Source organism: Epinephelus lanceolatus, chromosome 3 (assembly GCF_041903045.1).
Source record: "Epinephelus lanceolatus isolate andai-2023 chromosome 3, ASM4190304v1, whole genome shotgun sequence".
NCBI lineage: Eukaryota > Metazoa > Chordata > Actinopteri > Perciformes > Serranidae > Epinephelus > Epinephelus lanceolatus.
Genome location: NC_135736.1, coordinates 28,949,616 through 28,971,390, shown reverse-complemented (window position 1 = coordinate 28,971,390; position 21,775 = coordinate 28,949,616). Strand labels below are relative to the sequence as shown.

General features: G+C 42.4%; 1 protein-coding gene across 4 annotated transcripts in view; it reads right to left on the bottom strand.

Annotated features, from left to right (window-relative positions):
* The window catches only part of bnc2 (basonuclin zinc finger protein 2), a 184,898-nt gene that overhangs the window by 25,927 nt on the left and 137,196 nt on the right, over positions 1 to 21,775 (bottom strand). For all 4 annotated transcript variants that reach the window (XM_033623203.2, XM_078166226.1, XM_033623204.2 and 1 more), the window contains 2 exons: positions 19,244 to 19,346; positions 16,694 to 16,929 (listed from right to left, as the gene is read on the bottom strand). In XM_033623203.2, coding sequence (XP_033479094.1) covers positions 16,694 to 16,929; positions 19,244 to 19,346 — 339 coding nt within the window. The remainder of the gene's footprint in view (positions 1 to 16,693; positions 16,930 to 19,243; positions 19,347 to 21,775) is intronic.

Here is a 21,775-nt window from a genome sequence, read left to right as displayed (position 1 = left end):
TGGGAGAAAGAAGAACAAAAAATAGTGAGAGAGGGAGCAAGACAGAGCTGCCACAGTGGTCTTGGCATCTGTCTGTTCTCAATTGGCGTGCGGCAGTGCTGGTGGGAGAGAAACAAAAAGTCTAGCAGATGTCATTGCTGAACATTGCCCAGGCAGTGTTCAGCGCTGACTCGTACAGAGAGGCAGTATCACCGGGATAATTCATCCTCTCAGAAGGATTCACTCAAGTGTGTGATGATTTAGATTTTTGCATCGAAAAGACTAAATGATTTCGATTTAAAGTATCCACTGGATATGTAATTTCTTTGTCAGATTGTGGTGTAGTTGGCCGATGACGGCTCTGTGGTCCTCCACAAACTCCTGCCACACATGCTCCCCACATGGATACTGGTGTATTGTTTGCCGTTTCGGGGACAGCTCAATTTATGTTATTTTAATATATATATTTTTTTTATATTTATTGCTCTCTATTTATCTGTGCACCATACTTTTAACTGAAGCATGGCTCACCCAAAATTGACAGTTAGCATTCCTGTGCATATATACAACATTTTAGGCATAATTTAAAACGACTAAAAGGCATTTTTGCCGTGATAGTTAAAAGATAGGAAACATAGGGAGAGAAAGAGGGATACAAGATGCAGCCAAGATCCCTGGTCAAACTGGAGACATTATGCTGTGTGTACTAACTTGACCCTTGGCCCTTTGCTGCATGTCATACCCTCTACCCCCTTTCCTGCCACTCTCTAGCCACTCTATCATAAAGGTAACAAAAATTAAACTTAAAAAAGAAGAGTAAGGTAGATTTTAATCTTAAAATTGCAAATTAAATCCCAGATTTTGTGAACACCACATTTTATCTTTGTCGTCAGCCTCTCCCTGCACTGTAAAACTGTTTCTAATTGCTAAATAACTGCAAGTAACTAATTGTTTTCCTCTTTTGTGCATATTTCAACATTATATTCCAGACTCATGGTCTTGGTTTGAGCGCCTCTCTCTGTGTCTAAGTGACCTACTGTAGACTGAGTGGACTGAGTGGAGTGGTGGCTCATGTGGCTGTCACTCCAAACATGATGTGATGGGGAGGAGGGACGCAGAAAAGAGGTTCCTGCATTATTAAAAAGAGTGCTGCCATTAGCGACATTTATACAGTAGAATGACCCGATCAAACTATAGCACAGATACACACACATGCCAGCGTGCACAGAGCTGCACACACACACACACACACACACACACACACACACACACACAGCACTTCAACACTGTGGCCTAATAGCCTTGGCCATATTAAACATTTTTCCAGGAAGAAATGACAGGGATTATAGTTAATGTTGCTAAGAGGGCATGCAATTAAAAGAAAAACACTGTTTTCAGACATTTTCAGGTTTTACTGGTCAAACTGTATTTATATTTTCAGACTTGTATTACAGTTCCCCTTCATTTCATACTCGCTGCCAAAACAGGACTTAACGGTCACATTCATCCAAGCAAAACACTGCTTAAAGATTAAAGATATTGGCTTCAGATGTGCTTCATATTTTTTGTCTGTCACTATTTCATGTTACAAAGTGAACACGAGTTTTCTCCCAAGTCTCTGCGCACAGCTACCTCTTCCCGTTTTAGTCTTCTGGCTTGTTTTTGTATCTCTCACCCGTTAACAATAATGCTCGGGGCGAGCACAGATGTATGAAGTAACAGCTATGCTAAGAGAAGAAAAGATGAGCGGAAAAAGATAGAAGATGAGAGAAAGGGAAACAGACGGGTAACGCTGCTCACAAGCATCACTTGTCAATTTACAGCCGCTGCTCCCTGAACCGCACCGTATAAATTTCCAGTGTGACATCCGTTTCTACTGCTTCCAAGCCGACAGAGGCTCCGTCCCACCAGATCTCCTCCCCAGACACATACTTGGAAACCTTAAGTACAGACATTGTGCCAGATGTAGTCTGCCTTTACTTTTATTTATTAATTTTTTCAGGTTTTGAAATGTTGACTTTTTTCTGTATTGGAATCACTATGGGGGGATGAGAATGGATGGGGTAATGTCTCAGAGGAGCGCTGCTTTAGTGTATTTGATGTGGCCGCTGCCATGCACACAGAACACATATGTGAACACACACTGACACACACGCACGCAGGAGTATATGACAGTAAATCATGGAAGTGATGTGTGTGTGAGTGGGTTTAGGATGGAGAGAAGGGCCAAAGAGCACCAGGGGATGTTGCGTATCCAGCGGATAGAGAGACGGAGAAACAGAGCGGGAGAGAGAGAGGAGCTTGGCACTGCTCATCTCTGAGTGATGGCAGTTCTTCAGGGTTGAGACATGGCCTCCCTTTAATCTCTCTATCCTTAGACATGAAAATGGAAGAAAAGGCAGAGAGGAGGGTGGCTGAGTGGACCAAAGCAGAAACCTTTGCTGGGTCTTGTGCCAGATTGATTTTTACTTTTAAAAATCGCCTTTATTTTAAGGGAGACAATAAAACTCACCTACCTGCTAACACGCACACAGCACATGGCAAAAACAGAAATGATGAGTTGTGACTCACAGCGGACATGACTTTTGTCTTAACTGGTTTGGTGCCAGCACATGAATCCTTCATTGCTTTTTGAAGCATCGACTTGTAACAAGTACATCTGACCCCTAGCAAGTCCATCTTAAAATTACACCCGTATCAAAACAGCTTTAATGACTCTCGTCCTCGAGTCTCTAACTCATATGAAACAAGGTGTAGGCCTCCTAGCCAAGAAAGGAATCTGCAAAGAAAACACAGCCATGGAGGAGTATGAGCCGAGGTGCTTGCACTAATATAAGATTGCGTTATAAGTGCAACACCTGTTTCGACTTAAAAAGTAGAGGCCAGTAGCAAGATTAGCGAAACATGCCCATAAAGGGAGAAGGTGGCTGGGCCTACGCTCTGATAACAACAGACTCTGTGCTGCATTTCTTTCAAAAAGCTGAAGGAACTGATGCGGTCATAATGCTGTGGAATTCATTCCGCTGCTACACAAAGGCGAACTTCTGTCACTCAGCCAGAGCAAAGTGCCTGAAACGGTCTATTTTTAGCTTTCAAATCATACTGTGTTGAAAAGAGATTGATTTTTTGTGTGGAATATGAACCTGTAAAAAACCTCTTGAAACATTAATAAATGGCAACTTGAGTTATGGATGTCGCTACTGGCAAACTTTTGTACTTCTGCCTCAAGGTTTTTAAAGCTAATAAATAAGTAATGAGATTTCACCTCACTCAACAAGCAAGGCAAACATGTATTTTCGAGCCTATAATTGCTATAGCTGTAAAGGTAACACTATGGGAATATCGGTGAGTAATTACAAAGCTTTGAGACATGTTCTGCGCTCAGACCTGGGAATCTGGGAAATCAGTGGAATCCGGAGAAATTCCTTTCCTGAGGGACACTGGGTGTGCAGCTCACAGTACTAAGGAGACTTGATCTAGGACTGATCCCAGGAATGTTAGCACGATAATTAGGTTTGTCAGCTTGGCAAAGTGGGAAAACGCTTTGTACTGTGTCACCTCAATGGGCTTGGATTTTTGTCGGGGATCAAGATGGAGACAGCACACCCCATCCCTAAGTAGCCCCGCACTGCTTGACGAAGGTGTGAATCAGGGCTCTGTGTGAGACACCGCAGCTGGCAAAGTCATTGTCGAATTGTCAGGGCCCTTTGGCACATTGTTCAGTGACTTGCTGTGATTATATTGTCAGATCACTTTTGAGCTGTGACGGGTGGTGGCAAAGACTTTGACAGAAAGCCAGGGAGGAGTTTAACACCTCATGCTACCGGTGGCAGTCTCCCCGTTAGGCAGTTAGCAGTGGTTAGTGCTGCAAGAATGGCAAATGGCAGTGACGCACAGAACTCTGAGCTGCTCTGCTCTGCAACTGGCACTACATAAACACAAACATGACAGCACACACACAACCACACAGAGAGCCACGCGACTGTGGTCTCCCAGTAATAGCTTTGTACCTCTTGGGGCCTTGCGCTGACCGTTCCTGCTCTTATCTTTGTTTATGTGGAGGGTAGATCATCATGTACGACTGTGTGTGAGTGCCTGTGCACAAACCCCTTGCAGTAAGGTTGTTTAAAGTGCACATGTGAGTAAGAATGCAAGTATGTGTATGTGTGTGTATGCGTGTGCGTGCCGGGGAGGTGATAAGGCAGTGCCTGGCACCAAAGCACCAGTTGGCAATGAGCCTTAGATCCTGAAGATGAGAGCGCAAGACTTGTGTTAGTGTACACATACACACACACACATACAGTGTAAACCAGAGGTTAGGTGGAGACAACACAGAGGAGAACATGCCACAAGTACTTACTGGAGCATGTGCCTACGCCTGAATGTGTGTGTTTGTGTGTGCTTAGCCTGCATGCATGTGTCTGCACACATTGGGGTCAGTCACCTGTAGCAGGCTATTGATCTTCCTTCTTCAGAAGGCCCTGTTGTCTTTGTTGATTACTGCCTTTGCCTTCCAACACACACAGATACACACACACACACACACACACACACACACACTTTAAAGGTAGAGTTGTGGGAGGCTATGACTTAACTCTGCGTCTTCTACAAAAAAAAAAAAACAGGACTAGAAAAGTCTCAGAAACGCAACTGGCAGGCTAAGCGGCAAGTGCTGGGAACTGATGTATCATTGAGTGTTAAACCATCATTTCTGGTGACCCTATATCATATCCTGTCTACGCCTGCGGCACTCAGCCCACAGAGAGCAGTGTGCCAGTGACAGCACGGCTCACTTGGTGGTCCCAGCACTCAGCCACTTACCCATTTAATAAGACAGTCTTTAAGAGGACGGAGCCAAGCATATGCATGGTGCTGGTAGAGATTTTTCTTTTTTCCCCCCACTTTTACAAGAGCCCTTTTTGTAGGAGGCCCAGGGGCTGGCATTCACAGAGGCTCTGTGCGTGTGTGTGTGTGTGTGTGTGTCTTAGTTAGGTATCCATTTATTATCCATTTATTACTACTATTAGTCCCCTTTTCTTGCTCTCTCTCTCACTCTCCTTCACCTTAGTGAAATTCTAATAAACAATCAGGGTAGCACCATGCTGAGATGCCCTATAATGGGCTCCTAATTAGCCTCTCCAAACACAGAGAGCGGCTGCTTCACGCCTCGTTTTCTGCACTCATCTGCGCAAAACTGGATGAATTGATTCCATTTGCTCGCCACTTAATGCACTGATTGTTTATTGGCATGGCTGGGGATAAAAACAAACAAACAAACAAAAAATGTCTTTAAGCTCGCAACGCATGCTAATACTAATCACCATTAAAAACAGGCTGACCTACGAGGGAATTCAACTGACTTTGAAGTTTCTTGGGTCCTTCTCCTTCACACCGAGGCTTCCCCCCTCCCTACTCGCATCCTCCTCCTCCTCTCCTCAACCCCTCTGTCCACCTCTCCTCTCCTGTCTGAGGTGAAGTGAAGCCAGACCAATTGGTAGAGGAGAGGCAGTGTCTTTCTTTAGAGCAGAGACAGAGGGGGAGAGAAAGAATGAGGATGTGTGGAGGGCGAGGGCAGTCATCACCTTCCCCTCACACCTGCATGACAGGTCATCCTGCTTAATAAAGGCGCTCATGCACAACACGTCGGCGAGCGGGAGAGAGAGCAAGAGAAAAAAGAGATGAGGCTTTACAACAAGCGAGTGAAAATAAAAATATATAGAGTAAGAGACTATGTGAGGTGGAATTTAAAATAAGGGGCCACTTAAGTCTAAAAATGAGATGCTCCATTATGTTTCAGCACCTATCCCACATTATTTTGTATTCTGCGGTGAACTTCCACAGGTGTCTCAGCACTGGTGTCGGTTCACGGTGAGGTCAGTCAACCTTTTAACCACCACCAAACAACATGGAGGTACAGTACTGGCTGTGTCCTTTTTGCCAGTGACACCACAGTATCACGTAGAAAACACAGGAAGTCAAACACAGCTGGAGCCATCGGTGAAAGACGAGACGGTGACAGACATGGCGCAAAGCACAACCACAGCAGTCATCGGTGTGTGGTTCACCAGCATGTGTGTGTCTGTATACTGTAAGTGTGTGTGTGTGTGTGTGTGTGTGTGTGTGTGAGGTCCTTCAGTGTGTGTCACACTCTTCTCCCTCCACCAGTCTGCCTTGCTCATTTCCTCCACAGGCTGCCTCCCCGCTACTTTATGAGTGAGAGCTTCTACAGCTCTCACCTCAGGACACACTTCAGTGTCTAAATGTTTCCATTTGTGGGGGAAGTGACACACATTCACTCAAACCGCAGGGCACCTACCCATAACTAACCATCTTGCACACAAGCAGCAGTGAATCATGAAAGTGATTGGTTAAAATTTGCACTCTCTCTGTGTGTGCGTGTGTGCATGGGTGGATATATTTTTGAGCCTTAGAAAGTACAGCATGTGTGAGTGTTGTGCACAATTTTGGCATCTCAAGTGGTATTTAGAGTGTACATATACTTTCAGCTGCTATATTAAGGATCAGTCATAGTGTGGGTGAGCAGCTCAGGACATATCTGCTATGTATCTACTGGCATTATTCATTATTTGCACCAGATTTTTGAGATTCTCTTTTCTGTTTGAAACACTTATTTATTTTTCTATCTAAGCAGGGACCCCTGAGAATGACTACAGTCCCAAATCACCACTTATACTACACAAGTGATTTCCACCACACTCCCAAACAATGCCGTGCGACAATCAATGCAGGACCAGGATCTCTTGTGCAGATCGATACGGTGGAGTTCTGCTAGACAAACCGGTGCTGCACGAGATCAACACCTTCCCACACTATCATTAGTGTCGCTGACCTTGAAGTAAAATTCAATTTCCCTCTGCAGCAACAAACCCCCGTAGCCCCCTGAAAAGCCACTTCAGAATTCAGAAGCCATTTCCGCCTTCCAGCGCAGGCGAGACAGGATATTATAACTTATGAAAAAGGATATATGGAGCGAGGGATGCCGATAGAAAGAGAGGGATTCTGTTTGAGGAGGTAATTATAACATGGCCCTCTTTGAAAAGTAAAGAGGGCAGAGCCTGGCAGAGGTAAATAAAAATTCCTGATAAGCAGGCTGGCACATTTCCAGTTTCAATTAGGGTACGTGGCTGACTATGAGAGTCTCCCATGGGGAGCTTCAGCTGCACCGGGCCTCAGTGAGGACCTGTTGAGGGAATTCTCCCAGGGGCATGGACACTGGGTAAAAAGAGAAAGGCAAATGTGCAGTGAGAGAACCAGAGATCCCATTACACTGATCAGTGTAGTGCATATCACATGGAGCAGGCGAGGAGGAGGGAGGAACAGGGTGTTCAGAGGGGATGAGGAGAAAGAGAGCACCCCATTAATACAGGCAGAATATTCCTTTTTATTCTAATTATGACATGCCAGTGGAACTTAAGAGGGGAGAAGAAAAGCACTGGTGGCCCCTTCTCTTCGCCAAGAGGTGGACAGAGATAGCTGCTTTTCTCGGATATAGATTGAAAGTGAATAGTGTGCGTTGGGGTGTGGTGGGGGTCATGGGAAGAGATGCAACCGGTGAATCAAACCAGCATCTCGGATAAAGCTGTAGGATTGGCTACGAGGCTTTGAAGTCAGCCTTATCATGGGGATTTGAGAGGGAAATGGGTAAGAAGGTGGCGCTCATATACTCTGTCTGTGTGTGTGTATATGTGTGTGTGTGTAGCCTAGCAGAGTCTAGTTTGATCAAACCCCTACTGGGATCCCACGGGAGCCCCTAGACCTGACCATGTATGTTAAACATATCATTTTCACTTCCCATGTTTGCCCTGCACAGCATGTTAACTCCCCAATCAGATTTTATTAGCGCACCCCCTACACACACACACTCTCACTCCCATATGTTTCGGCATGGAATATTCATGATCTTTATTTGACCTTCTAATTTGACCAGATATGGGGTCACCCATCCTAAGTTTAAATAACATTTTTGAAATATACATGTGGCCACCAAGCATGTAATGGATGCATTAAAGGGATTTCAAAATGTGGTGTAATTACTTAAGTATCTCTCGAGAAGAAATTGACGTGTGTATTGGCTCTTTATCATGTTCGGTGATGCAGCATCCATGATCCTAGACTGTAGTGTATGAACTGCTGCTGCAGGCCTGCTCTGCATGTAATAATATTCGAGTTTGAAAATTATGGTTTTAATCAGCAAACAGCTCCCTTAATAAAAGACTGCAGTGTTAATGCTAGCAGGGAAAGATAATACTACAGTCTTCCACTGTACACTAACTATGTGTGCGTGTGTGTGCAGTTAGTAAAAAGCCAAATTATGCTTTTTTTTTTTTTTTTTACATTTATGAGGCAGACGGTAAAGAGTTGAACCACAGAAAGTGTTTGATTTAAGAAGAGAACAACAGTGTTTAATGCAGCTGTAGCAATGATGTCACTTTGAAACAGCTAAGTAAAGGGAAATAGCAAACCACAGCACTGTACCATAGTTCATAACAGCCAAGACCAGAGTACACACACTGAGAAAACATCTTTTAATTCTCTGCTGAAGACAGAAGTGACTAAGAGATGACAGTGGAAGCTGAGTGGTAAGAGGCTGAAAATGACCACACATGGACAGGACATTAAATATAAAGAAGACAAAGGACAGTATGATTAAACTGTGTGAAGGCATGACACACACACACACAAGGATTTGATCATGCACTAGCAGTTACAGCACACACCTCTGTCTTGTCCCTGTAGTCCTGGTATTACCTAAACACCTTTTAAAGATAAAAAGGACCCAAACTTCACCTCAGGCCTTTTTGTAACCAAAGAAACCAGATAACACAGAAAAACAAATGCACTTCTGCTTATTAAACGCAATGCCCCTCAAAATACAGTTCAACACATGGGGATTCACAGGAACAAAAAGATGACCCCTGAAAAAAAGGATTTCATTTGCTCTTCTTTGGGAGTAATTTTCTTTTCAACCTCCACTCCTTAGCATGTGCAAAGGTGTTATAAGTATATAAAACTGAGCAGACAAACTGGTTTCATACCAATATTTATCACACATTTTCCCTCAATTTTAAAATTGCATCAGCTTGTGAGGCCTTGTACAATCTATGGTGAAATTCGGACCTCCTTCCAAATCCAATATAAGGGGAATTATTCCCCAAATTCCTGCATACAACGTAACCTGCTCATAACCTTGCTTCTCCAGCTTGAATTCATTTGAGGCTCGGGTTCAGGATTCAAAAGCGAGGGACTGAGGATTTGGCCTGGGCAGGACTTTGTGTAAGGAGCTGGCCGTAAGCTTTGCAAGCTGTGAGAAAAAGTGACAGTGAAGACGCCAACGCTTTCTGAAAACATTACATGATTTGTTTTAGATTGTTTGTTGTGATATGATGCATGCTGGATTTGATATTTCTTGATGACAATGCTGTGGTTTTTTTTATATAAAATTGGTCATGTTATCAAATGGTTTAAATGCCTTGCTGATAATGCTCCTCTACCTCTCTCTGACTGATCCCCTAATCTGAAATCACATTCTTTTATCTCTGGCTTACTTAGAAGTGAGCGATCGAGAATAAGAAGGGAGAAGACACCCTTAAGAGCACCAGGCAGGACAAGTGTGTGTGTGTGTGTGTGCGCGTCTGGGTGTATGTGTGTGTATGTGTGTGTGTGTGTGTGCGGGTGGGGGGAGTTGGGTAAGAATCACCTTGATTCAGTACACCGGCCCTCTTTGAAGTGCTTGGAGCCCAGCACGGCCAGCACAGAGCCAACCGTAAGCCTTCCAGCAAAAATCGAGCCTGACCTCCCCACCAAATCATAACCATATGAACGTAAGAATTTCCACCTTAGGAGAATGCTCTCTCCCCCGTCCATCTCCCAGGGTGAGGCATTAAGTAGTGATAACAGAAAACAGGTTCTGAGAGAAGGGGAGGCACTGGGAGGTGATGGAGGGTGGAGAGGAGGAGAGGAGGACAGGAGGAAAATAGGGGTTACAAGTGTGCCGTATGGAGGAGATTGGAGAAGGGGATTGTGTCCAAAAAATGTTGTTGCACGGAGCCTGACTACCTAAAATGGAAGTTTCTCAGGCGAGGATCAAGAGATATGGTGCCCTTCACAGTTGACAGAGTGAGAGACAGAAAACGGAGAGGGGGAGTGCAGTGAGGGGAGAAAAAAAGAGAGAGACAGAAATGTTGAAATGTGACTCTAACTCAATAAATACCTTTCTTAACCACGATAGAGAAGCCGAGTGGTACCTTGACAAAGGCCTCAGGACCCACCTGCAACTCGAAATGGTTTCCTGTCTTACACAAACGCTGTTGCACCCTAATCCATGTAATTACATCTCATATTCCACATGTGTAAGTACACATGTACAACATTACAGTCACAAGGTTTTTTTAAATAGGAGCACAGCCCCCCTGCAGACCTCCAGAGCTACCTCCTGTGTTCCTGCTCATTAGAGAAACAATATATTTGCCATACAAGGAGATACATAACCAGAAATGTAAGGATATCGTTTTACTGCATTAATAACTTTAAACACACTCGTGTGCCCGGGCATCTGCCACTGAAACAAAGCCTGTGTTAGACCAGTGTGATTTCGTTGATGTGTGTGTGCCTGATAGTTTAAATAAGCCTTCCTCTGAGTGTGTGTGCAATTAGGGTTAAGTCTGTTTGTGTGTGTACAGTATGTGTGTGTGTGGTTGCGTGGCGGTGGTGGGGGTTGTTAGCGGTTCCATCTGGGTCTCCTGGAAGCCGTGTGGAGTCAGGAAAACCGCATCTCATAAAAGTGGAGGCAGCCCAATGTTCTACAAGGACAGAACATTACTGAGAATGTCGCTCAGGAAAACCCTGGGCTTCAGTCCATATGTTGGCTGCAAAGGCGATGTCTCTCTCTCTCTCTCTCTCTTTCTCTCTTTCTCTTTCCACTCATTCTCTCCCTCTCTACTTATTTTTCACTTGGTAAGGGATAAGAAAGAGGAAGACAAAATAGACAGTGTGGAGTGTGGGAGACAGAGGCTGAGACAGAGAGACAGGAGCCAGTACTGATAGCAATTCCATCTGTCTGTATCGAACAGAGGAGTGAGCAGTGACAGGCTGCGGGATGGGGTGGAGGCGGGAGGGCATCTGGTGCACATTGGCTGTGGGTCTGTCTGGAAACAACCATGGGAGAGGAGAGAGGGATGAGTAGAGGGAGGGAGCGAGGGAGCAAAGGATGAAGGGCTGAGGAGCGGAGAAGGTAAAAGTCCTGCCAAAGTGAAGGGCAAGGAATTCTGGCAACGAATAAATGTGTCTATGTTGTTCACATAATGCCGCGGCTTGAACTTGAAGTCAGGGGGATAGGGGTGAAATAGCAGAGAAATAAAGCAGTGTAAAGGGGAGAATAAAACACAGAGATACACACATTACTCTGTCATCACTATCAGGTGGTAATCTTAAGTTCTGACCATTTGCGGGTTTTCAGAAAAGTTGATAAATTTCTTTGAACTCTTTGACTCGCACAACCCTTTCTAAAACTGTAGCACGGATTCTTAAAAAGTCTTGAAAGGCGTTGAGTTTATTAATCCAAAAATAAGACCTTAAATTGTATTAGAATTTCTTAAATTAATCTTTGAAAAATTGTTATTTCTGATGTTGCATTGTAAAATCTTAAAATAATTGCTAACATCTTTTTTTTTTTTTTTTTTTGTAATGAACGCCTCTTGCATTCATGTCATGTGGATCAGGATAGTGGAGCTATCAACACTCGTGCTTTTATTTTATTTTATTGTATTTTTTGCAGCCGGCTTGCAGCACACCTGAAACCAGAGGAAGGCAATGCATAAGCGGCTCCATCTACTTTATGCAAAAAGTTTTTCAAATTCGGCCTGATGGGAATCAAGGCAGTGAAATCCCACATGCAGAGGGGGAAACACAAAGGAGAACATGCTAACAAACAGCAGGTACTTCCTAGTTCTGTTCTACCCTTGTCTCCAACACAAGGCAAAAAGTTGTGTTTTATAATTTAATAAACATTTGGGCAAAATAGTTGCAAACCCTAAGGAATTACTTTTTTTTTTTTTTTTTTTTGTTATTGTAAAATTGGTCTTAAATTTCAGTCAGATGAGCATTTAAGGGCTGTGTAAGGGCTTAAACAGTCTTTAATCTAAGTTATCTTAAGTTGCAGGACCCCTGAACTGTCTTAAGATAGATAGATAGACATATTCACCAACACACACACTCGCTCATCACATCAGTCTCATGATCACATACACACACATTCATTAAGCCTTAACGCAAGGCTGTTTTACTTTGTACTTAAAAAGATTTAATTTCGAGGTCAGCCAATTCTGTTCCTTTTTGTTTTCAGTTACTATTTAATGTAATTTAATTAATACGTGTATTTCAATGTAGAGTATGTGTATGCAGAAAATTATACCAGATATTGATAAAAAAGTTTTTACATGTATAACAAATTGCTTAAACTGAACAAGTAATGGAGAGCTGTGATCGACTGAAGCAAAATGAGCCGCAGATCCCACTTTGCTAACAAAACTGATCAAACCAACAAAACCATATATTTGGTAAAGTAAAGTAAAGTTTGCTGTGTGAGTTTTCAGGATAATCTATTTATGTAACATGTCTCAGAAAGCAAGCCAGCTACTGTGGTGGTAAGGGACACTGCAAAGGTCATTAAATAAGTTTTAAACTCCTGAAGATGTGACGACAGGCGGTTATTCTCCTCTGGCAGCAGGAATGTGTTTATTGAGAACTTCTAGACTCGTTCTATTATTAGTGTGCAGATGCGTGGTTGGGTAAACACAAACCTGCATTTGTATATGGAAATAACCCACTGTAGCTACTGTCTGTGTGGACTCGCTGGCGTGTAAGTGTGTTAATGCTATAAGAGAGCAGTTTGTGGACTGAAGGTCAGGTTTATAGAAGGATCAAACGGGAGAGGGAGAGAAAGACAATCATTCATTTTAATGGTTATTGATGTCATATATAATTCCCCTCCTTTACAAATCAAAATTCCAACCACTTGATAAGCCATTGCGCTTTTAATAATATCGATTAATTTCTTCACTTTAAGGAGCCTATTACAAAGATAAATTGCACAGTGTACGCATATTTAGTCACACCTCTACGATGTATTTGATTTTTTTTATGAGGGGAATGGCAGAGAGGACGGAAGAGGGCAAAGTTTATCTGGGTGTTGACATAAGTTAATTCTGTCTGTAAATTACAACTAAAACTATATGGTGACATATTTGTAGCATTACTTTAATGTGAAAAGTTGCAGGATAATCTGAACTGGATTACAGTGGTGACAGTAATGATAGTTAGCCTGAATACATTGGTGCTAATGTGGGAATGTCAACGTGAGCATGAGCAGGGTGGTGATGAGACAAAACCGATGAACAAAGTTTAAAGTGTTAGATCACGCCTGCTTTGTGTGCCGAAAAAGAGCAGCATATCCTAACTGTCCTCATCGAACCAGGTGGGTCTCGATGATCTTAACCTGCTCAGCACTATCCAGGTGGAGTAAGCACAGCAAGAGGCATCCACAGAGAGATGCACCGAAATCACAGTTAACACGACTAAAGACAGAGTTGGTTTGTGTGATTTATACTTGAGGAATATAAATGAAAATGAGAAGATGTATGCTGATTGTTGCCTCAGCTGGGAGGCAGGTCAGTGGCTGCCACAAACACACACAAACAATTATAACACAAACAACAGAAAAGTGTCATAAAAGAGGTGTAATACATGACTTTGTCCAATGAAAACTGATGAAACAGTTACCAGTTTCACAATAAACCCCAGTAAAAACCCTGTCAGTATGTATCACTGTTCCAAATTTGAAATATTATTAAAACTGTTTTTGATTAACGCGCTTTAAAAAAAACACTGGTAAATACTGTCCAGCATCAACCAGAGTCAGCAACAGTCTCCCAGATGCAGGCGTAGCATGCAACATGGGTTTGTTTTGCTACTCCCTTGTTTACAGAGTGGGCGTGCAGCAGACAAACCCAGTGGTGCTACTGGTCCCTTCTCCTCATGTTCAGGGACACAGACACTCAAGCAAGCATATTAAAGACAGATATTAAAGACGGTGTTATTATTTTTAATGTTTATGCTGCTGAAAAGTTCATAGTGCTGCTGTTTCTATTTGTGGTACCCTAATACTAGTGATAACAGTGATAATTTTGGTCACTATAATGTTTATATGAAATTTTCAGACCGTTTTATCTAGTTTCTAGCTCTGTAGCCTGCTAGCTTTTTAGCCTCCTTTAAAACTGTGTCACAAATAGAGAGGGAATGTGTTGGTCTGAAGGCAAAATGATGCCAACCCGTTTTTTTCTTTCTATGTGATTGGTCAAATATAAGTGTGTGTTTTCCTTCCTGCTGCTCTGCATACATTCAGGTGGTCAGGCATCAGAGGAGCCGCAGGTATACTCTGTCAGCTCAGTGTCCTGAGTTCTCTGGCGTATCACTGACACCCATACACACTGACACCCAGCAAACACAATGCATCAAACACACATTTTTAAATTCATTGTGACACATGGTGACATAGCAGCAGAGAAAAAGTAAAAGGCAGACGACAATAGGGAAGAAAACGAAAGTGAAGAGAGGCTTCATTAGAACATAATTTAGAAAAAGGGGATGTGTTCGCTGGGTAATTATAGTGATTTATAGCATGTCTCATTAAAATAGAAATCAGCATGATCACTTTGGTGCCCTAAACACTTTAATTCAAATCCTAAATCAGTGCGAGCGAGCGTTTGACTGCAAGGATCACGGTGATGTAATTTATCATCAAATGATGTCCCCTGACATCAATATCAAAAAGACAACTTATTATCTATCATCTGCAATACTGTTCTCTCCATTTTATCTCTCATTTAGTGCGGCGCGGTGGTGGGGAACAAACCCCTGACACAAAGCGTTGCCCGGAGGCTCAAGGAAGATGATTGAATTTCATAGCTACTTACAGGCTAATAGGGCCGTACAATGACTACTTACTGTCCTTAAGTGACTGACTGCTTCTCGCCGGCCGCGGCCCCTTTGAAGCCCTTCTGAGGAGATCTAGAGGATTTAGCCAGTAGCGTGACATGAGGCTGAGCAGTTGAGCAACGGTGCTCCCACCAGCTGACTATTAGAGCCAGCTGATATAAACACAGAGACTACGACTATGAGAACCACAGTGCTCCAACAGTTACTCAATACGAGGCTTTCTCACACTGTAGATTTGGAGCGTTTAGCTTTCTCAGGGAAAATATTGATTTTTTTTTTTTTTTCTATTTTTAGAGCTGAAACTGTCTATTATGAAGTCGTTCAAAAAATGTAATTAATAAGCAACATCTTTGATAGGTGATTAATTATTTTAGTTGTGTAATCAGCCAAAAATGCCAAATATCTTCTGCAAATCTGTTGCTTATCTGTGTTTAATTATTTCAAATTGAAATTTTTTGGACTCAAAACATTTGAAGATGTCGCCTTGGGTGCTCAGAACTTTAAAAGGCCATTTTCTACAATTTATTTATTTATTTATTTAATAGTCTGAACCATTAGTCAGTTAAACAAAAGACGCAAAACAGATTTATTGATTATAAAAAAGTTTCAGTTAGAAAAAATGAAGCAAATATGTTAAAGTAAGAATAGAGCAACCTATGTTAAATTACTGAATTTATAATATAATTTAAAACTGGAGAGACTATATGTCTTTAATTTCCTACATTTTCAGATATTCATATTTTTAACATATTTTAACTCACTAACTTTCGTAAAACTTCTAAATTGTAATGTCAAACGGCACAGTTTTTCCTTTATTACTGTAGTTCCAAAACACTGTTGGGTTGTTATTGTTTATTTTCTACGTGTGTGTATGTGTGTGTGTGTGTGTGAGAGCGTGTGTGTGTGTGTTAAGAGAAAGGGAATGGGTCTGCGAGCGCTTTGCTCACAGAAGCTGTTTCCACATACAAACCACCCTCTCCTCACCATGCTGTTCCACTTACACTCTTGGAACACTAAACCAAATACGCATACAGATAAGCACATGTGCACACAACATAGCACACACACACACACACACACACACACACTAACCACATACACATGTTCACTTGCTCTTAACTAATTCATTCAGGAACACTTTGGTTTGGGTTTCAACACCAAAACCTCCGTACCTTTGATTGAGAAATGTGTCTGACTGCAATTATATGGGAGGGAGCGGTGGAGGGAAGAATGGATGGAGAGAGGAAACGCACTACAGTGGTTTTATAGTTTGCTGGCGTGACATTTTTCTCCACTTTTTTTTTTTTTTTTTATCCCTTTCCTTTTTCCAGCAGAGGGGCATAGTGTTGACAGGGCAGGAAAAGGGGGCAGTCTGAAGTAGAAGTAACAGCAGGGAAAAGCTGAAGAAAATGGATGGGCAATGGGACTGAAGTGGCCTAGATTGTCACTATTGTGCTTGTGATCAATACCTCTCAAAATAACTGCAATGCTGAAGAAATGGTGAGAGCGTGATGGTTGTGACCACTGTGGATATTACCCTCTCAAGAATCGCTGGAAATTGCAGGGAAATATAAAAGCACGTGCAGGGATGCATTTGTAAGCAGAGCGTGCGCGGCGCTAATATTTGGTCTTGACATTTACACTAAACCCATATGATGCTTTACATCTGTTCAGAGCTGTAGCATGCGCGCTGGTCACTGACCTGCAGTATGTAGCCCCTGACGTAGTCTCGGAGGGTCCAGCCCAGGCCGTGCAGGATGTGCAGCACCTCCTCCTGCTTCAGCACGGAGAAGAGGCGGTCGAGGAGGATCTTGAGCCTGACTGGCACGGCCTGGGTGCCGTACAGCATCAGGCTGCTGATGTCGAACACCACATTGGACTGAACGATCTCCACCTGGGTCGGGTGGTACAGGTGCTGGGTGCTGAGCTTGTCCAGAGCTGAGTGAATCAGCAGGTGACAAGGGGGGAGAAAGAAGAGAAAGTGCACACACAGACAAGCCCGGTTAATGACTATCAAGTTTCCCTCTCATCTCAAATCTTCCTTCGGAGGCTACTGCTCGGTCAGCACTAGCTGATAAGAACATATCAATCAGATAAAAGCAATGACATTAATGTAATTATCGGCCATTCTTTCTGTTTAATCTAATCTCTTGCACTTTCACATTACGCTGCAGTTACATCTCCCTTTTTATGTGCCTCTTCTGTCTCCATCTGGACCCCAACCTGCAGCACACCCATCCTGTTTTGTCTCAAATCTTAATTCTTTCTGTTTGTGGCTGGACCTGCGATTCTTGTTGTATGACTTATTTTATCTCATAATCATGCATGTGCTCAAATGGTTTATGTCAGGGGTCTTCAAAGTTTTTCAGGCCAAGGACCCTCAAGCTAAAAAAGAGAAGGAGGGTTGTGTGTAGAATAAGTTGAATATTCCTGGGCCTACAACAAGATGTGGGGCGGCCTCAAGTGCTGTGACTGAACATACCTTTTATGGTGCTAACAATGCTAAGCTATTAAATAATAATATACATCATGTTTTAATGTTGAACATGTCTTTGGAAGGCACAGTGATTTAGCGTAGGCTAGCTAGCTCACATGATTGCTGGAGGATTTAAGGGGAACAGTTAGCACATCATCACAGTTGTGTACTGTAAATCAAATGGGAATAGGCCAATTTATCTTTTGACCCATGTTAATGTTTATTTTCAGACATATTTTAATTTTTCCCAAACAAAACAAAGAAATATATATATCAAACAATAATTTGGCAGTCCCTCTGCAGTAATTTTAAAGGCCCTTAAGGGGTCACGGACCCCCTGTTGAGGACCCATTGTTTATTTATTATGAAGTCAAAGATGTAGGTGTGCTTTCTGTATATATACGTGTATCAATCTGCTGTAGCAAATAACGTATTAAATTAGTTACCATGCTTTTATAATAATGTTCGTATAACAACAGCTCTTTAAATCACTGCTTTATTAATACACAAATCCTACTTAGAAGCATGTTAGCTTCCCTTGACAGAGATCTGATACTGTCTGATTAATAATGATGCTGTTGTATTTTTATCTATCGACAAGAAATAGCACTGTCCTTTACTGTATTATGATGTTCAGAAGCATGTTTTAAGAAGAATATGGCAACACATGTTCACTGCTTTAACCGAAAAAATAATTCAGAGAAGGTGAAAGCATTTGTCTCAGCACTGAGTCGTATCTTCAGTGTCTGTCAGACTGCATACAGACACAACAAACCTCCACAGTAGAACAGAGTAGCCTGTACTTTGCGGAGTGGCGCAAGTTAGGTTTTGTTATCGCCCCCCCCCCCCCCACTGCAACCTCAGTCACCTCTTTCTCCTCTCTGGCTGTCTGGGCGACACCTGGTCGACTCTCTCTTTCTTCCTCTCTGTCTCGATCCTTCTCTCTCTCTCTCTCTCTCTCCCCCCTTACCTCATACCTCTCTCTTTTCCTCCCTCCCCCACTCCTCCCCCCGCCTGTCTGGGTGACACCTGGTTGGGTCTCTCTCTGATCCTGGGACGGCTTTTTCCTGCTGACGAGGGCTTTGCCTGACAACACAGTGCAGCCAGACACGAACATAATAAAAAATGAAGAACTACTTGTCAGAGTCCCTGCCAATGCCGACATGAAATGAAAAGTGGGGGAGAGGAGAGATGGGCGCCTGACAGTTCAGAGGGAGAGATTAAAAAATAGTCAATGGGGTCCTGTGCGATCCGCTGAAGGGCCCATGGCTCGCTCTTGTGCGGACGCAAGCCAAACAGGTGTTTTCTTTTTTCTTTTTTTCCCCTCCTCCTTCTCTTTGTACTTTCTTGCCTCCTCTCCCTTTTTTTTTCTTATACCCGCGTGAAAAACTCATGAGGTGTGGTCTCTCGCTTCTCTATCTGTCTTGTGTTTTTTTGATCTAAAGGTGCAAAAACAAGACTTAAAAAGCAACAGAAAAAAATACAGAGCAAACAAAAATAGCAAAGTTACTTCAAGTATGGAAACAAGAAAAACCTTTGGATTTTAGTGCATTTGCAAAGAGAAGCTACTCTCCACTGCAAATTAAAAAAATAATACAAAACATAAAAGAATTGTGAGATGGCATTTGGGTTCATTTTCTGTACACAACAGAAAGTACAGATAAGTAGCTCTCTTCTCTTCACAGCAAGACGAGGTTGTTTTTTTAAGGATCTAAGTTCATATTTATTCATGCCATATTCAGAAACAACCACCACCCTAATAGTGAATGTACTCACCGTGAGCTACCCAGCCATGTTTGCACTGGTCACATGTTCGTAGGTGAATCTTCCCTGGCTGGAAACACTCACATGTGCAGTTCACCAGTGTGCAGCGAATGGCCTGCAGAGACAAAGGACAGAAGCAAATCCCACGTCAATGACAGCTCGAGTACAAAGGAGAGATGATAAAGCAAGGACTGAGAAAGAGCAGCGAGCGGTTATAAATACAAATAAGACAAGTCATTACTTTGTCCAAACTCTTACTTCAAAATGTGGCAGTTTTATTATGAAACACATCAGCAAATTTCCCAACTACTATCTCATTCCAATGTATGAATTTGCCTCTGCATACTGCAATTTCCCAGAGTTCATGAGAACCGACAAAGGACTTCCCTTCCTGAAAATGCAGAAATGTAACTTGTTTTGACTGAGGCTCCATTACTCAACACTGGAGCTGCACTTAGTCTGACCCCGGAAAGCTTTTAGTAGTGAGAGGTTAAGTGTCCAGACTTGACGAGGGCAACTCGGTACAGCACAATGCATCGTCTGCCTAAGCCTCCATAAAGGGCTGTTAAAAACTCTAACCCAAGAAAAAAAAAAAAAAAAAAAATCTAGGTACATTTTGCTGGAGGTCATTTGATCCGTTAGATGTTTCACATTCTTCAAACAATAAAGAGACTGTGCGGCAGGGAGAAAACGTATGATATACACAGAAATCCTCGCAAATGAATACAGCTCTATCATCCAAATGAGTGCAGCAGCTGCAAGCCGTAAATTTCGCACTGACATGGAGAAACAAGAGGACAGAACGAAAGGAGTGAAAGGGGGAGTGAAAAGAGAAAATTAAATCAGAAACATGAATCTTAATAAGCATTGGCAGCCCTTTGTTTATGGACATTTTTTACATTATCAAGATGAATTGATGAATAAAGATAGTAACACTTCTGCAAACCTAAAGGGAGTCTGCAGCTGTAGGAGGCAAAAAAAAGACACTGCTGAAACTGTTTCACTCTTAAAACACACTTATCTCTTTTTTAAATCAAATATTGTATTTCCTCAACGTTAACATGTAACGTCAGCATCTTAGCTGCTGAAGATAGAATAAAAAAGTTAATAGCTTGGTATAATAAACAGCAATTTCCCACGATAAGGATAATGTATTTTACATTTGGCGCACGTGGTGTTGAGTCAGTGCCGATAACTGAGGGTGTTAATTCTTCAGGCTGTAAAGAAAAAAAAACTGTAATCACTAAAATTACAGAGCAAAATAATTCAGGAATGCTTGAAGCAGGAAATCGGGTGTAGTGTAAGGTGACTGCTGTGTAGCTGCATATTTATTTTTACAGGGAAACCCTTATAATCCAGTGCTGAAGCAAAATGTTAAGGCAGTATCAGTAGAGATACATGTCTGTCTCTGACATGTACGAGACGGTGACAAAGACACCCCTCACACCAAAGCCCTACCTATCAGAGCCTGGAACTTTATGAATTTACAAGCCGCACTAAACATGCTATCTCACATTGTCTTACTATTATTCTTATAAGGTAGCGTTGTGACAATAATGTGACACGGAGGTGCACACAAAGGGGTCGTAGGTTGGAGTCCATGTCTGCGCCAACAGCCTGTATTTCACAATGTCAGGAACAGTCGATCAGCACTTCCAGATAAAAAAGGATCGGCAGCACAGATCAGCCTTTCCGTCACAGGTCAATGCAGGCGTGATGACAGAATATGTGCACCAGTACTGGGTGTACATTCTGGTGTTTAACAGCAGCAAATACCTAGTCTGTGGATTAGGCCAGTATCCTGTAATTCAGGATATAAAACTCAGCTCCCTCATAATCTACTAAAGGACCATAAAATCTATCACAACCCCCCTCCTGCGCGCCCTAAGGTGTCGTAAACCAGATTAGTAACCGGAGGTGTCAAAGTGAACATGGGCTAATCCGAGATTAAACGCAAAATTACACCACTTCTTACCATGTCACCTCACTGTTTGACACCGAATGAGACAGGAGACAGATTATTTGACTTTACACCATTTTTTAAACCCTCCAGGTGCGGGCATGGCAATCCTCACCGTATGTGAGGATTACATGTCAGTTGGAGTGTACATACATTATGTACTGAGCTGACGTTCTTATCCACAGCAGTGTGCAATAAGCGAGTTCACTGCTCCCCTCAAGGACTCTGGCATAGCTGTCATTGAGTGGCTGGGGTCAAACCTGTGACCTTTTAGATACTGGATAAACTCAGAAAACTGTTTTATAATGCTGTTCTCATCATTTACATGCGGTTTCCTATATGGTGTCATGAACTCAGAGACTCTCAGCACAGCCTACAATCTTGTCACAAGGTCTAAATTTATGATTAAAGATGCCTCAATAATATATTCTTTAATTTAATCTATTGTTTACTGTGTTTAAATTGTCAGAAAACTGCTGTTGCACTGTTCTCGAAAGAAAATCAAACCTTAAATGATGTTTAGAGCTGACAGAATTAGTCCATTTATTCATAAGATGATTGATGGAAACTTAATCAAGTCATTT